This window comes from Apostichopus japonicus, chromosome 2 (assembly GCF_037975245.1).
Source record: "Apostichopus japonicus isolate 1M-3 chromosome 2, ASM3797524v1, whole genome shotgun sequence".
Taxonomy (NCBI): domain Eukaryota; kingdom Metazoa; phylum Echinodermata; class Holothuroidea; order Aspidochirotida; family Stichopodidae; genus Apostichopus; species Apostichopus japonicus.
Window position 1 is genome coordinate 32,203,766 of NC_092562.1, and position 18,340 is coordinate 32,222,105.

Consider the following 18,340-nt stretch of genomic DNA (forward strand, 5'->3'; position numbering starts at 1 on the left):
CTGAAGCTGCTAATGTAAGCATACAGTACTTACAGTTCACTGAAGCTGCTAATGTAAGCATACAGTACTTACAGCTCACTGAAGCTGCTAATGTAAGCATACAGTTCACTGATGCTGCTAATGTAAGAATACAGTACTTACAGTTCACTGAAGCTGCTAATGTAAGCATACAGTTCACTGAAGCTGCTAATGTAAGCATACAGTACTTACAGCTCACTGAAGCTGCTAATGTAAGCATACAGTACTTACAGCTCACTGAAGCTGCTAATGTAAGCATACAGTACTTACAGCTCACTGAAGCTGCTAATGTAAGCATACAGTTCACTGATGCTGCTAATGTAAGCATACAGTACTTACAGTTCACTGAAGCTGCTAATGTAAGCATACAGTTCACTGAAGCTGCTAATGTAAGCATACAGTACTTACAGCTCACTGATGCTGCTAATGTAAGCATACAGTACTTACAGCTCACTGAAGCTGCTAATGTAAGCATACAGTACTTACAGCTCACTGAAGCTGCTAATGTAAGCATACAGTTCACTGATGCTGCTAATGTAAGCATACAGTACTTACAGTTCACTGAAGCTGCTAATGTAAGCATACAGTACTTACAGCTCACTGAAGCGGCTAATGTAAGCATACAGTTCACTGAAGCTGCTAATGTAAGCATACAGTACTTACAGCTCACTGATGCTGCTAATGTAAGCATACAGTACTTACAGTTCACTGAAGCTGCTAATGTAAGCATACAGTACTTACAGCTCACTGAAGCTGCTAATGTAAGCATACAGTACTTACAGCTCACTGAAGCTGCTAATGTAAGCATACAGTTCACTGAAGCTGCTAATGTAAGCATACAGTACTTACAGCTCACTGAAGCTGCTACTGTAAGCATGCAGTACTTACAGCTCACTGAAGCTGCTAATGTAAGCATACAGTACTTACAGCTCACTGAAGCTGCTACTGTAAGCATGCAGTACTTACAGCTCACTGAAGCTGCTAATGTAAGCATACAGTACTTACAGTTCACTGAAGCTGCTACTGTAAGCATGCAGTACTTACAGCTCACTGCAGCTGCTAATGTAAGCATACAGTACTTACAGCTCACTGAAGCTGCTACTGTAAGCATACAGTACTTACAGCTTTTTCATGTGCCTAAGATAGAATACAACCTGAGAAACCAAAAAGCCAGGATGCTTTGTGATGCCTTTGCCTCATACTTTTACACACATTTACTTGATTGACAACTGAAACAACAGAATGTTTCAGCTCCCTGGACAATCACAGAAATATTTGCAACATTCACTTGTAGATACCAACCAAACAAATAGCTGATAAGTTCTTCAAAACAAACATCTAAGAAAAAGCTTTCTAAAACCCATCAAGACAAGTCTTCATGAGTGGAGATGTTACAAAAATGCACTATAAAGCCTTGGACATGTTATGTTCCTGACAAACTTTCAAAGAGTTAACAAATCAATTCTGTTTCCAACACCTTTAATAGTATACCAGTATACCTTGTACATCAAAGCTTCGACCACTTGTGAAAGGCTAATAGTTTACCTTTATACATGATACATTATACATCAAAGCTTTGACCACCTGTAAAGAGCTTGTAAAACATTTAAATTTACACTAAGACTCATACATCATATACACAAAACCATATTTACTAATAGGTCAGCACACAGACATCATGAGACATTTATCATTAATGCCATAAAGACTCATACTTCATATACACTAAACCATATTAACTAAAAGCTCAGTACACAGACATCATGAGACATTTATCATTAACGCCATAAAGACTCATACTTCATATACACTAAACCATATTTACTAATAGGTCAGTACACAGACATCAGGAGACATTTATCATTAATGCCATAAAGACTCATACTTCATATACACTAAACCATATTAACTAAAAGGTCAGTACACAGACATCAGGAGACATTTATCATTAATGCCATAAAGACTCATACTTCATATACACTAAACCATATTAACTAAAAGGTCAGTACACAGACATCATGAGACATTTATCATTAATGCCATAAAGACTCATACTTCATATACACTAAACCATATTAACTAAAAGGTCAGTACACAGACATCATGAGACATTTATCATTAATGTCATATAAAGACTCATACATCATATACACTAAACCATATTAACTAAAATGTCAGCACACAGACATCATGAGACATTTTTCATTAATGCCATAAAGACTCATACTTCATATACACTAAACCATATTAACTAAAAGCTCAGTACACAGACATCATGAGACATTTATCATTAATGTCATATAAAGACTCATACATTGTAAACACTAAACCATATTAACTAAATGGTCAGTACACAGACATCATGAGACAGTTATCATTAATGCCATAAAGACTCATACTTCATATACACTAAACCATATTAACTAATAGGTCAGCACACAGACATCATGAGACATTTATCATTAATGTCATACATATAAAGACTCATACTTCATATACAATAAACCATATTTACTAATAGGTTAGCACACAGACATCAGGAGACATTTATCATTAATGCCATAAAGACTCATACTTCATATACACTAAACCATATTTACTAATAGGTGAGTACACAGACATCATGAGACATTTATCATTAATGTCATATAAAGACTCATACATCGTAAACACTAAACCATATTAACTAAAAGGTCAGTACACAGACATCATGAGACAGTTATCATTAATGACATAAAGACTCATACCACACAAAACCATATTTACTAATAGGTCAGCACACAGACATCATGAGACATTTATCATTAATGCCATAAAGACTCATACTTCATATACACTAAACCATATTTACTAATAGGTCAGTACAGAGACATCATGAGACATTTATCATTAATGCCATAAAGACTCATATTTCATATACACTAAACCATATTAACTAAAAGGTCAGTACACAGACATCATGAGACATTTATCATTAATGACATAAAGACTCATACTTCATAAACACTAAACCATATTTACTAATAGGTCAGCACACAGACATCATGAGACATTTATCATTCATGTCATATAAAGACTCATACATCATATACACTAAACCATATTAACTAAAATGTCAGCACACAGACATCATGAGACATTTATCATTATTGCCATAAAGACTCATACTTCATATACACTAAACCATATTAACTAAAAGGTCAGCACACAGACATCATGAGACATTTATCATTAATGTTATATATATAAAGACTCAAACATCATATACACTTTACCATATTTACTAAAAGGTCAGCACACAGACATCATGAGACATTTATCATTAATGTCATATATATAAAGACTCATACATCATATACACTAAACCATAATTACTACAAGGTCAGCACACAGACATCATGAGACATTTATCATTAATGTCATAAGGCAGATTTCACAGTAAAGGGGTCCAATTATACTTTTCAAATATGAGTTGAGGTAATGCAACATATTCAATTAAAAAAAAATTGTGATACCAGAATTATGCAGTTATATGATTGTAGAAATAAAAAAAATAATGATCTTTATGTGGTGTCTTTTTTATCTGTGTCCGAAGAATTTTTATTAAGTGGAACTACATATTGTGGACGGAATAGGGTCCCACATGTTTATACACCTCAATTTCTTAAGGCCTCCCTTGTTAAATGACCCACCCCTTCAAATATTGTCCACCATTTTTTAAAACAGGATAGTGGAACAAAACAAAAAATAGTTAGTTTTGGTTCAACTCCCCATTCAATTTTCTCTAATCAGACATTGAAATTCTTTACCTTGAACTTCTAAAATTCTGTCCAATTTGTGATCAAATGTATATCTATCATTTCCTTCAAAACAAAGAAACAAATTCTCCCGTCAGTCAATGTGATTACAACATTGGTAATCGCCCGTCATCATCTTGTCCAAAACATGGCAGTAATTGTAAAAATGTGTGAGTTATAAGCAATCTTTGATGTCAAACGTTATGTCTGTCCAAACTTCCATGTCACGTTCGCTCGATCACCAAAGAAACTTCATTGAAGGTGAACGAACTTATCGTCATCAATGTTCTGTTATCGCACGATTATTTAGTCTGTATGAAGTCAGTCTTCAATTGTGTTAGGCCAAACATTTTCGTAAGTACAAAACGTAACGAAAAAATCACATTTTGACAACTTCCGTCCAACTGTGTTACGTTCGATTTACCGTTACGTTCGCAGAATTTAACTTAGGAAAAGTATTAAAACTTTAAACTTAAAAGTTTTGTTGGACTGGTGGTATGAATAATTGGATTTATTTTGACCGTCTGCTACAAAGTAACGTTACTTCCATGTGTACATATAGCACTCTGTAAGGATAGGTCAAAACAATTATTTGACTAGGCGAACGTAACGCTCCTAAAATGCGAACATAACGCGGGACGGAAAACAATAACTTTAATGTGTGGGTATACCGGTTGCGCGAAATTTTGTAGTACTTATCCCTACACCTCTAGTCATTGATCGCAAATTTTGATGCAAAAGTATTTTAGGCTCAGCCACCCACTAAACCTCTTTATATCACTATTCTTTAGTAGTGTTTGCACGGGGTATCCGCGAAACTACCCGGTTCCTAATTTATTACCCGAATCCTACGCAGTGTTATTATTATTTTTATTTTTTTTTTTTTTTTATTTTTTATTTTTTTGCAAACCGATGGTTAGGCAAAATTCCCATTGACTTAGTGTGGTGTTAGGCTACAATGTGGTCGAAGCTAACAGCAATAACGAAAGTATTCCATGGATACCTTATAACTGCGTCACAATTTCAGCTAATAAACATGGTTATGCTAGATTACCCCCATTGACTTAGTGTGGTGTTAGGCAACCCCTTGGTCGAAGATAACAGCAATAATGAAATTATTCCACGGATATCTTATAACTGCGTCACAATTGCAGTATAGGCTAGAATTTTCCCCATTGACTTAGTGTGGTGTTAGGCTACCATGTGGATGATGTTGAAAGAATTCTCACAATTATTTTTTATACATTCGTTTATTTCTTACATGGAATACTGACCAGGTATTTTACGAGGTGTTACTAATGGATTATAGACGGAACAACTAAAAAATATTATTTTCTTGAAAATCGCGATACACGAGGGTAAACAATTTTTCCGGGTACCTGGATACCCGACCGGTAACAACTCTCGGGTACCCGGTTCCCTAGTTTTGGACCCATGTAAACACTATTCTTTAGACAAGTTCGGGGTCTGGGAGAGAGTGGGCCATGGCTATTATGTGGCTGCATAAACCTTTCCTGAAGCAGTTTAACTTACCTTACCTTGAATGTACATGTATACCTGTGACTACCTGTGATATATTAGCTGAATAAATAATTTTCTTATTTATTGTAAGTTTGTCCTTCATTGTCAATGTGCATTTGACATTTTTTTGTGTCCAGGGGTAACAACTGCAAAACACAGTTTCTAATAGCATGACATGGAATTTGGATGAATCCTTACTACAGTATGCCATAAAAGCATTCAAGTAATCATTTAATGATATCAAATGATTAAACTATTGTCTTACTGATAGTGAATCTGTCCGTCCAAGGTTATGTTTGCAATGCATATGTTACTTTTGTCCGTCCAAGTGTTATGTTTGCAATAGTGATGTTTCACCTAATTTTTTTGTTGAATTAACATTGAATGTTTGATTTGCATTCAAATGTTTGATACTCCAGTTGTTATTAATAAACTATGAAACACTCAAGTACCTGCCTTTTTTATATCTTATTCAAAAGAATTTTTCCATTTAAATTTTATGAGTTTTGTCCGTCCAAGTCCTTAAAAGTCTTCACGCTCCAGTAAATGGTAAACTTCAGCTGTAGAGATGAATCTGATGGTTGATATCAGATCCATAGTACTAATAGTCTCCTCTAAAAACAAAACAATTATAAAAAGTTCCTCCTCAAACATGAAAAAGAAGAAAGTATGATTAACATGCATTCATCATCTTCCATAGCAAAGTTTCCACTCATGTCATGTTTCACTTTTATTTCGTAACAACCGTAGGTTATTTTATCACTGCATTTTCACAAATGATAATTGGGATGTCAAAGTTACAAATGGTAGGTCATTTGTTTTGAAACAAAGCATTTGAAAATTTGGGATCTGGAGGGACCTTTTGGACCCTGCAACTGTGAAATCTGCCATATATATAAAAACTCATATATCATATACACTTAACCATATTTACTAAAATGTCAGCACACAGACATCATGAGACATTTATCATTAATGCCATAAAGACTCATACATCATATACACTAAACCCTATTTACTAATAGGTCAGCACACACACATCAGAGACATTTATCATTAATGTCATATATTAAGACTCATACTTCATATACACTAAACCATATTAACTAAAATGTCAGTACACAGACATCATGAGACATTTATTATTAATGTCATATATATAAAGACTCATACATCATATACACTAAACCATATTTACTAAAAGGTCAGCACAAGGACATCATGAGACATTTATCATTAATGTCATATATATAAAGACTCATATATCATATACACTAAACCATATTTACTAAAAGGTCAGCACACAGACATCATGAGACATTTATCATTAATATTATATATATTATATATTATATATACTTACATTGTAGTGGTTTTGCCAGCCCCATTATGACCAAGGAAGGAAGTGATTTGGTTCTCATAAAACTTCAAATTGAGATTATCAACAGCTACCTTCTTGCCAGTTTTGTAAACTTTGACCATACTCTTGATAATCACCCCACAGTTGAGTTGACTTGGCTCTTCCTCAAAGTTAGCATTCAAAGCTATGGATTGATGAATGTTGGAAATAAACAGCATTTCTGAAAGGATCTAGTGACTTAAACTACAAATAAGGAAATTATACATCTCAGTATTCATCAGTATTTATGAGTTAAACAAACTATAACAAGTTTCCATTTAGAATAGTCTAAACAAAATTAATCTGCATACAAAAAAATTAAGTATGAATTACATTTGAGGTCCCAGCATGAAGTCATATTACTACCAGAGTCAACCCAAATATGAATTACATATGAGGTCCTAGCATAAAGCCATATTACTACCAGAGTCAACCCAAGCATGAATTACATTTGAGGTCCCAGCATAAAGTCATATTACTACCAGGGTCAACCCAAGTATGAATTACATATGAGGTCCTAGCATAAAGCCATATTACTACCAGAGTCAACCCAAGTATGAATTACATATGAGGTCCTAGCATAAAGCCATATTACTACCAGATTTAACCCAAGTATGAATTACATTTGAGGTCCCAGCATAAAGTCATATTACTACCAGGGTCAACCCAAGTATGAATTACATTTGGGGTCCTAGCATAAAGCCATATTACTACCAGAGTCAACCCAAGTATGAATTACATTTGAGGTCCCAGCATAAAGTCATATTACTACCAGAGTCAACCCAAGTATGAATTACATTTGAGGTCCCAGCATAAAGTCATATTACTAGCAGAGTCAACCCAAGTATGAATTACATTTGAGGTCCCAGCATAAAGTCATATTACTAGCAGAGTCAACCCAAGTATGAATTACATTTGAGGTCCCAGCATAAAGTCATATTACTACCAGGGTCAACCCAAGTATGAATTACATATGAGGTCCTAGCATAAAGCCATATTACTACCAGAGTCAACCCAAGTATGAATTACATATGAGGTCCTAGCATAAAGCCATATTACTACCAGATTTAACCCAAGTATGAATTACATATGAGGTCCCAGCATAAAGTCATATTACTACCAGATTCAACCCAAGTATGAATTACCTATGGGGTCCTAGCATAAAGCCATATTACTACCAGAGTCAACCCAAGTATGAATTACATTTGAGGTCCCAGCATAAAGTCATATTACTAGCAGAGTCAACCCAAGTATGAATTACATTTGAGGTCCCAGCATAAAGTCATATTACTAGCAGAGTCAACCCAAGTATGAATTACATTTGAGGTCCCAGCATAAAGTCATATTACTAGCAGAGTCAACCCAAGTATGAATTACATTTGAGGTCCCAGCATAAAGTCATATTACTACCAGAGTCAACCCAAGTATGAATTACATATGAGGTCCTAGCATAAAGCCATATTACTACCAGAGTCAACCCAAGTATGAATTACATTTGAGGTCCCAGCATAAAGTCATATTACTACCAGAGTCAACCCAAGTATGAATTACATATGAGGTCCTAGCATAAAGCCATATTACTACCAGAGTCAACCCAAGTATGAATTACATATGAGGTCCTAGCATAAAGCCATATTACTACCAGAGTCAACCCAAGTATGAATTACATTTGAGGTCCCAGCATAAAGTCATATTACTACCAGAGTCAACCCAAGTATGAATTACATTTGAGGTCCCAGCATAAAGTCATATTACTACCAGAGTCAACCCAAGTATGAATTACATATGAGGTCCTAGCATAAAGCCATATTACTACCAGAGTCAACCCAAGTATGAATTACATTTGAGGTCCCAGCATAAAGCCATATTACTAGCAGATTTAACCCAAGTATGAATTACATTTGAGGTCCCAGCATAAAGTCATATTACTAGCAGAGTCAACCCAAGTATGAATTACATATGAGGTCCTAGCATAAAGCCATATTACTACCAGAGTCAACCCAAGTATGAATTACATTTGAGGTCCCAGCATAAAGCCATATTACTAGCAGATTTAACCCAAGTATGAATTACATTTGAGGTCCCAGCATAAAGTCATATTACTACCAGAGTCAACCCAAGTATGAATTACATTTGAGGTCCCAGCATAAAGTCATATTACTACCAGGGTCAACCCAAGTATGAATAACATTTGAGGTCCCAGCATAAAGCCATATTACTAGCAGAGTCAACCCAAGTATGAATTACATTTGAGGTCCCAGCATAAAGTCATATTACTAGCAGAGTCAACCCAAGTATGAATTACATTTGAGGTCCCAGCATAAAGTCATATAAGCATAAGGTTCTTCTTACCATCATGGGGATTAAATTCACATTGGTTTAGCTCCAAGTTATCTTGATTTTTGGGAGGTTGATATCCACACCAATAAGAGCGAGTGAAAGGAAAGTAAAGTGGACGTGGAATGCCATAATGACCTGAAATAAAAACAGTTAAAGGTTTCACTAACAGACAGACATTGTTCAAGGCTCAATAATGTGTAAATGTTTACACTGAAAGCCACACTCATAGTACAAACCCAATAAACAAATAAGTGCACTTTACGAACAAAGGGTAACTAGCCCCAATACCGACAAATAAGTGTTTACTAGGGTTGGGCGATATATCGAAAATTATTATTATCGCGATAATTTTTTTTCAAGACGATATTTTCTGAGGATTGAACATATGACGATAATTTCTTGTGAAAGAAATTTGAAATAAATGTAGAAAAAAAATGCGATTATCCTTTTTCCGTTTTATGTGTAAATGTTATTCTAGCATTCCATGGTTGAGAAAGTTGAAAAGAAATAAAGTTTATCAACTTCATTTACTGACTTTTGAATTTCGTAAAAAAAAACCCGTCTTTTACAACATTGACTGTATAGAGGGAATAACTCTGAAAATCAGTAGAGAAATTACCTATTGTGTACGAACAGTAAGTTGGTTCACCTTTCAAATTTTACGAAAGATCGAGCAAAATACTTTCGAAAAATTCACGCGAAATGGCATATCGTGCTAAATGCAACTAATGTCATGTAAACAAGGCTCTAGTTCACCCATTTATGAATAAACCATAAGTCCACATCTGGTGTTAAGCGGGAGAAAAAGAAAGTATTTTCTAGAATTTCCAACAACAAAAAAGAGGAAAAATTAATATCCTACCATAGTTAAGTGTATAGTAAATAGCCTAACCACTTCGTCGGTTACGGATCTCACGTAACAACAAAAACATAACTTATTGTATTTTGCGAAGTTAACGTTTTCTGCAAGGACATGGAAACAATATTTAGCATTTAGTTAATCATGCAAAGTGGCCTAAAACATGGGATTAAAAGGTTTACTTCCATAAAGATGGCCATACTGTAACTATTGGGGCATTGATATCGTGCTATATCTGGTATACTGTAGACTGTGCCTCGTGTATCATGGGGAATAGATTGTTTTGTTCATGCGGAGGAGTCGGTTGGCTTGAGGTGTGTTTTTCTTACCTTAATGTTACAGGGATATTTACCTACTTTTCTTGAACGTCTAAGATAATATTTTACATAACTTTACCAATCCTTTATTGACTGACCTAAGTTATTCTAGAGTGGAGCCAAAATAGTTTACTCCATGAAAAGTCTTTTGAAAACGTGCCAAAAATGTTAACAAACAGGTGTTAGACAGGGGGTTTGTTTGGCAAGGTACCTGGGAAAATTCGCAGCACATGTACTGTAGCCTACCGTGATATTTAAGTAGGGGTAAACACTGCAGTTGTAAACTGTACGTATAGTGCACGCTGTTCATTGTTAGGCAGTCTAGAAATGGGTCTTACCGAACGTAGTTTGTTTCATATATATCGAAAGTTTTGTTAAAGTTAAACTAAGTTAAGTTAAACTTTTTAAAGATTGTAAGACAGATTAAATTATTTTCATTTTATCACATAATATAGCTACTCTAACTTGTCATTTCAAAATTTTCATCAGTTTCGTGACAATTGAAATTTAAAAAGTTGTCAGTATTTTGAATCCTCAACTTACAAATTTTTTATTGCCAGACACGCAAAAATACTAACATTTTCCATGGTTATTATTTTTTTTTTTTCAAGGGAACAGTTCATAACATTTAACAAACTCAGATATTCTCTTTGAATGTCCCCACCATATATCTCTCTTTCTCCGTCCACTCAAAGCTCAACATGTACGCTAATTCTGATAGAGGAAAAATTATCGTAATTATCGAAATATCGCGATAATTTTTGAACTATTTATTGTGACGTTAAAAAGCAAATATCGCCCAACCCTAGTGTTTACACTTTGATGGACTGATTCAATGTAAAGCCATGATCACGTGAATGTCACTCTAATTAGTGGATAGCTTCAATGTACTTTGATGGGGTCTGTAGCCACCGATACCCATATTTAGGTGTATGACACTCACTTGGGTGGATAGCTTCAATGTACTTTGATGGGGTCTGTAGCCACCAATACCCATATTTAAGTGTATGACACTCACTTGGGTGGATAGCTTCAATGTACTTTGATGGGGTCTGTAGCCACCAATACCCATATTTAGGTGTATGACACTCACTTGGGTGGATAGCTTCAATGTACCTTAATGTGGCCTGTACCCCCTAATACCCATAATTAGATGTATGACACTCACTTGGGTGGATAGCTCCAATGTACCTCCATGGGGGCCTGTACCCCCTAATACCCATAATCAGTTATATTATTACACTCACTTGGGTGTACCTGTTGATTTGGTGTATTACACTCACTTGGGTGGATAGCTTCAATGTACTTTGATGGGGTCTGTAGCCACTAATACCCATATTTAGGTGACCTGGGTGGATAGCTTCAATGTACTTTGATGGGGCCAGTAACCACCAATACCCATATTTAGGTGCATGACACTCACTTGGGTGGATAGCTTCAATGTACTTTGATGGGGCCAGTAACCACCAATACCCATATTTAGGTGCATGACACTCACTTGGGTGGATAGCTTCAATGTACCTAGATGGGGCCTGTACCCCCTAATACCCATAATTAGGTGTTTGACACTCACTTGGGTGGATAGCTTCAATGTACCTTGATGGGGCCTGTACCCCCTAATACCCATAATCAGGTATATTATTACACTCACCTGGGTGGACAGCTTCAATGTACCTTGATGGGGCCTGTACCCCCTAATACCCATAATCAGGTATATTATTACACTCACCTGGGTGGACAGCTTCAATGTACCAAGTCAGTATCCAGTATATGAATGCATCCAACCACATCATGCCAATGACTTGTATAAAGGTCATGTTACTGTCTCCATTTAAAGGACTGGTGTTTATATTCCACCATTGAGCACCTTCACCCTGTATCTCAAACAGAGCCAAGTACCTAGTGCCATATCCAAAGGCAATGGTGTTGAGAAGTGACTAGAAGAAAACAATCCATACAGAACATGCTTAAGTACCTTTCCAGCAAACCTTCATCACTTGAGATTACAAACTGTATACATAATACAAATCTAGTGAAAGGAAGACCCAGACAACGACATGTTAGTGGTCCGATGGCCAAACAAATTTATAGTGTGGTATTAAGCCATACATGTTAATATTCATGAAGTTGTGCACACCAACAAAGGATTATCTATTGACTAATGCAGCAATATATAAAGGAAGGTACCAAGAATCAGTTATCATGTAGACAGTCTACTTAGTGACATATAACAGATGCATGTACGAATATTAATGTGGTCAAGTTTATGACCTCATAAGTATGTTCTGTATCTATATACTTACATCATATTAACCAAGTTTGTACATATAAGCTTGTGGTTGTTGAGTTATCATATTTACAAGCTGTTTTGACAATTTCCCATTAAGCTCAAACTGCCATGAATATTAATAAGGTAAAAATTGTTGTTGAAAGGACTATGTTGTTACAGAGTATTAACTAAATTAGACATACGGTTGCAGAAATTTGACATTGTAAGAAATTTTATGGTAAGACCTGCCCACTGATATTCATGAAATGGGAACTGGAAACAATAGAGCATATCTACTCCTCATAGGTCATCAACCAACCAAGTATGACATTGATTCAACTTGGATATGTGGAGATATTGTGTTTATAATTGTAATTATAAACACAATTGAAGATAAGTGATTACTTCAATGATCTGTTTGTACTAATGTGGTGTGTGTGATGAGAGAGTACTTCAATGATCTGTTTGTATTAATGTTGTGTGGATGATGAGTGAGTACTTCAATGATCTGTTTGTATTGATGTTGTGTGGATGATGAGTGAGTACTTCAATGAACTGTTTGTATTGATGTTGTGTGGATGATCAGTGATTACTTCAATAATCTGTTTGTATTGATGAGGTGTGGATGATGAGTGAGTACTTCAATGATGTGTTTGTATTGATGTTGTGTGGATGATGAGTGAGTACTTCAATGATCTGTTTGTATTGATGTTGTGTGGATGATGAGAGAGTACTTCAATGATGTGTTTGTATTAATGTTGTGTGGATGATGAGTGATTACTTCAATGATCTGTTTGTATTGATGTTGTGTGGATGATGAGTACTTCAATGATCTGTTTGTATTGATGTTGTGTGGATGATCAGTGATTACTTCAATGATCTGTTTGTATTGATGTTGTGTGGATGATGTGTGAGTACTTCAATGATCTGTTTGTATTGATGTTGTGTGGATGATGAGTGAGTACTTCAATGATCTGTTTGTATTGAAGCTGTGTGGATGATGAGAGAGTACTTCAATGATGTGTTTATATTAATGTTGTGTGGATGATGAGTGAGTACTTCAATGATCTGTTTGTATTGATGTGGTGTGGATGATGAGTGAGTACTTCAATGATGTGTTTGCATTGATGTTGTGTGGATGATGAGTGATTACTTCAATGATCTGTTTGTATTGATGTTGTGTGGATGATGAGAGAGTACTTCAATGATCTGTTTGTATTGATGTTGTGTGGATGATGAGTGATTACTTCAATGATCTGTTCGTATTGATGTTGTGTGGATGATGAGTGAGTACTTCAATGATCTGTTTGTACTGATGTGTGGATGATGAGTGAGTACTTCAATGACATGTTTGTACTACTGTTGTATGGAAGATGAGTGATTACTTCAATGATCTGTTTGTATTGATGTTGTGTGGATGATAAGTGAGTACCTCAATGATCTGATTGTACAGATGTTATGTAGATGATGAGAGAGTACTTCAATGATCTGTTTGTATTGATGTTGTGTGGATGATGAGTGAGTACTTCAATGATCTGTTTGTATTGATGTTGTGTGGATGATGAGTGAGTACTTCAATGATCTGTTTGTACTGATGTGTGGATGATGAGAGAGTACTTCAATGATCTGTTTGTTTTGATGTTGTGTGGATGATGAGTTAGTACTTCAATGATATGTTTGTATTGATGTCGTGGATGATGATGAGAGTACTTCAATGATCTGTTTGTATTGATGTTGTGTGGATGATGAGTGAGTACTTCAATGATATGTTTGTATTGATGTTGTGTGGATGATGAGTGAGAACTTCAATGATCTGTTTGTATTGATGTTGTGTGGATGATGAGTGAGAACTTCAATGATCTGTTTGTATTGATGTTGTGAGGATGATGAGAGAGTACTTCAATTATCTGTTTGTATTGATGTCGTGGATGATGATGAGTGTACTTCAATGATCTGTTTGTATTGATGTTGTGTGGATGATGAGTGAGTACTTCAATGATATGTTTGTATTGATGTTGTGTGGATGATGAGTGAGTACTTCAATTATCTGTTTGTATTGATGTTGTGTGGATGATGAGTGAGTACTTCAATGATATGTTTGTATTGATGTTGTGTGGATGATGAGTGAGAACTTCAATGATTTGTTTGTATTGATGTTGTGTGGATGATGAGAGAGTACTTCAATGATGTGTTTGTATTGATGTTATGTAGATGATGAGTGAGTACTTCAATGATGTGTTTGTACTGATGTTGTATGGAAGATGAGTGATTTCTTCAATGATCTGTTTGTACTGATGTTGTGTGGATGATTAGAGAGTACTTCAATGATCTGTTTGTATTGATGTTGTGTGGATGATGAGAGAGTACTTCAATGATGTGTTTGTACTGATGCTGTGTGGATGATGAGTGAGTACTTCAATGATCTGTGTGTATTGATGTTGTGTGGATGATGAGTGAGTACTTCAATGATGTGTTTGTACTGCTGTTGTGTGGATGATGAGAGAGTACTTCAATGATGTGTTGGTACTGATGCTGTGTAGATGATGAGTGAGTACTTCAATGATCTGTTTGTATTGATGTTGTGTGGGTGATGAGAGTACCTCAATGATGTGTTTGTATTGATGTTGTGTGGGTGATGAGTGAGTACTTCAATGATGTGTTGGTGCTGATGTTGTGTGGATGATGAGTGAGTACCTCAATGATCCGTTTGTATTGATGTTATGTAGATGATGAGTGAGTACTTCAATGATGTGTTTGTATTGATGTTGTGTGGGTGATGAGTGAGTACTTCAATGATGTGTTGGTGCTGATGTTGTGTGGAAGATGAGTGATTACTTCAATGATCTGTGTGTTTTGATGTTGTGTGGATGATGATGGGAGTACTTCAATGATCTGTTTGTACTGATGTTGTGTGGATGATGAGTGAGTACTTCAATGATCTGTTTGTATTGATGTTGTGTGGATGATCAGTGATTACTTCAATGATGTGTTTGTATTGATGTTGTGTGGATGATGAGTGAGTACTTCAATGATGTGTTTGTACTGATGTTGTATGGAAGACGAGTGATTACTTCAATGATCTGTTTGTATTGATGTTGTGTGGATGATGAGAGAGTTCTTCAATGATCTGTTTGTATTGATGTTGTGTGGATGATGAGTGATTACTTCAATGATGTGTTTGTAAGTGATGTTGTGTGGATGATGAGTGAGTACTTCAATGATCTGTTTGTATTGATGTTGTGTGGATGATGAGTTAGTACTTCAATGATGTGTTTGTATTGATGTTATTTAGATGATGAGAGAGTACTTCAATGATGTGTTTGTATTGATGTTGTATGGATGATTAGAATACTTCAATGATGTGTTTGTACTGAGTCTTACCAATACTAAGCAGCACACAGAGAGTTGCTTACATAACGTCCCTCTACCAGTCAATACTTACCACTGCTATCTTGGTGGTGCGAGTTAGTCTCTCATCTCTGACATACACCATGACATATGGGATGTATGTCAGGAAGTAAAAGACTGCACCGCAGGCTGCTGCAAGGTTTGCCTTGGAGAAGAGTACACTGATCAGGAAACATAACATAATAGTTGAGACACTGAATGACACCAGAAAGAATAACACCACCAGCGGATCACTCACGATTGTGATTTTCCCAAACTAAGGATAAAAACAAGAAATATGATGAATGAGATGCTGAATGTCAGCTCCAGCCAATCAATGGTGTTCACAGTTCTCTCAAACTGCACAGAAAATCTAGGACCATCAACTATCATGATAACAGCAGTAATACTTTAACAATAATTTAGTGATTTTTAACACTGTCAACAAAGCATAATGATAATATGTTATTGTACTAATAAGGCTCATTAATCACTATTTGTAAATGATTGTGACTAAATAAACAACTCATCAGCATAAAGTAGAAGATAAAAATAAACTTTCATTACCTTGAAGATGATGACCAGCAGAACAGAGCTGATGGTCATCATGATGAAACTGTCTATAAACCAAGCTAACCAATGAACACCATTTTCTAAGCCCATGACTTTCATGACTTCCTTAAGGCGTCGCTCCTTTTCAAAGACAATACTTTTTATTATCATGGCCACAGAAAAGACCCAAGCCAATGTCATCATAAGAGGCAGCATGCCATCCAGAATAAGAAGGAAACTGTAACAAATAAGAAAATAGAAAGCAGTTTCAATCTTCATACTCTACATCAAAAGCAAAAAATTAATACTAGACATCTTCTGATTCACCACTTCAACATCTTCCTCCATTAAACTTTCATTTCATTTTTCATTTATTTATTCTAGCATCAATATAAAGATATTTATTGAAAGAGATATGTTGATAAAAGTCTTCTTGAACAGTTTCAACATCTTTCTGACTCAATACTTTCAAAATTTCCATCAGATACTCATCAATCACATGACATGAGTACAAGCAGATCATTACATCAGATATGCATCATTCATATGGGATGGGTACATACTATAGATTGGAGTACTCATTCCTAGGAGTACTCACTCATCATCCACACAACATCAGTACAAACAGATCATTGAAGTACTCTCTCATCATCCACACATCAGAACAAACAGATCATTGAAGAAATCACTTATCATCCATACAAATTCAGTACAAACACATCATTGAAGTACTCACTCATCATCCACACAACATCAATACAAACACATCATTGAAGTACTCACTCATCATCCACACAACATCAATACAAACAGATCATTGAAGTACTCACTCATCATCCACACAACATCAATACAAACAGATCATTGAAGTACTCACTCATCATCCACACAACATCAATACAAACACATCATTGAAGTACTCACTCATCATCCACACAACATCAATACAAACAGATCATTGAAGTACTCACTCATCATCCACACATCAGTACAAACAGATCATTGAAGTAATCACTCATCATCCACACAACATCAGTACAAACAGATCATTGAAGTACTCACTCATCATCCACACAACATCAATACAAACAGATCATTGAAGTACTCACTCATCATCTACATAACATCAATACAAACAGATCATTGAAGCACTCTCTCATCATCCACACATCAGTACAAACAGATCATTGAAGTAATCACTCATCATCCACACAACATCAATACAAACACATCATTGAAGTACTCACTCATCATCCACACAACATCAATACAAACAGATCATTGAAGTACTCTCTCATCATCCACACATCAGTACAAACCGATCATTGAAGTAATCACTCATCATCCACATAACATCAATACAAACACATCATTGAAGTACTCACTCATCATCCACACAACATCAGTACAAACACATCATTGAAGTACTCCCATCATCATCCACACAACATCAATACAAACACATCATTGAAGTACTCACTCATCATCCACACATCAATACAAACAGATCATTGAAGTACTCACTCATCATCCACACAACATCAATACAAACACATCATTGAAGTACTCACTCATCATCCACACAACATCAATACAAACAGATCATTGAAGTACTCACTCATCATCCACACATCAGTACAAACAGATCATTGAAGTAATCACTCATCATCCACACAACATCAGTACAAACAGATCATTGAAGTACTCACTCATCATCCACACAACATCAATACAAACAGATCATTGAAGTACTCACTCATCATCTACATAACATCAATACAAACAGATCATTGAAGCACTCTCTCATCATCCACACATCAGTACAAACAGATCATTGAAGTAATCACTCATCATCCACACAACATCAATACAAACAGATCA

General features: G+C 35.6%; 1 protein-coding gene across 4 annotated transcripts in view; it reads right to left on the reverse strand.

Annotated features, from left to right (window-relative positions):
- Positions 1–18,340, reverse strand: part of LOC139957379 (phospholipid-transporting ATPase ABCA1-like) — a 185,623-nt gene that overhangs the window by 83,612 nt on the left and 83,671 nt on the right. For all 4 annotated transcript variants that reach the window (XM_071955279.1, XM_071955280.1, XM_071955281.1 and 1 more), the window contains exons 19-23: positions 16,475–16,697; positions 15,963–16,184; positions 11,981–12,188; positions 9,088–9,210; positions 6,700–6,880 (exon numbers count right to left, since the gene is read on the reverse strand). In XM_071955279.1, coding sequence (XP_071811380.1) covers positions 6,700–6,880; positions 9,088–9,210; positions 11,981–12,188; positions 15,963–16,184; positions 16,475–16,697 — 957 coding nt within the window. The remainder of the gene's footprint in view (positions 1–6,699; positions 6,881–9,087; positions 9,211–11,980; positions 12,189–15,962; positions 16,185–16,474; positions 16,698–18,340) is intronic.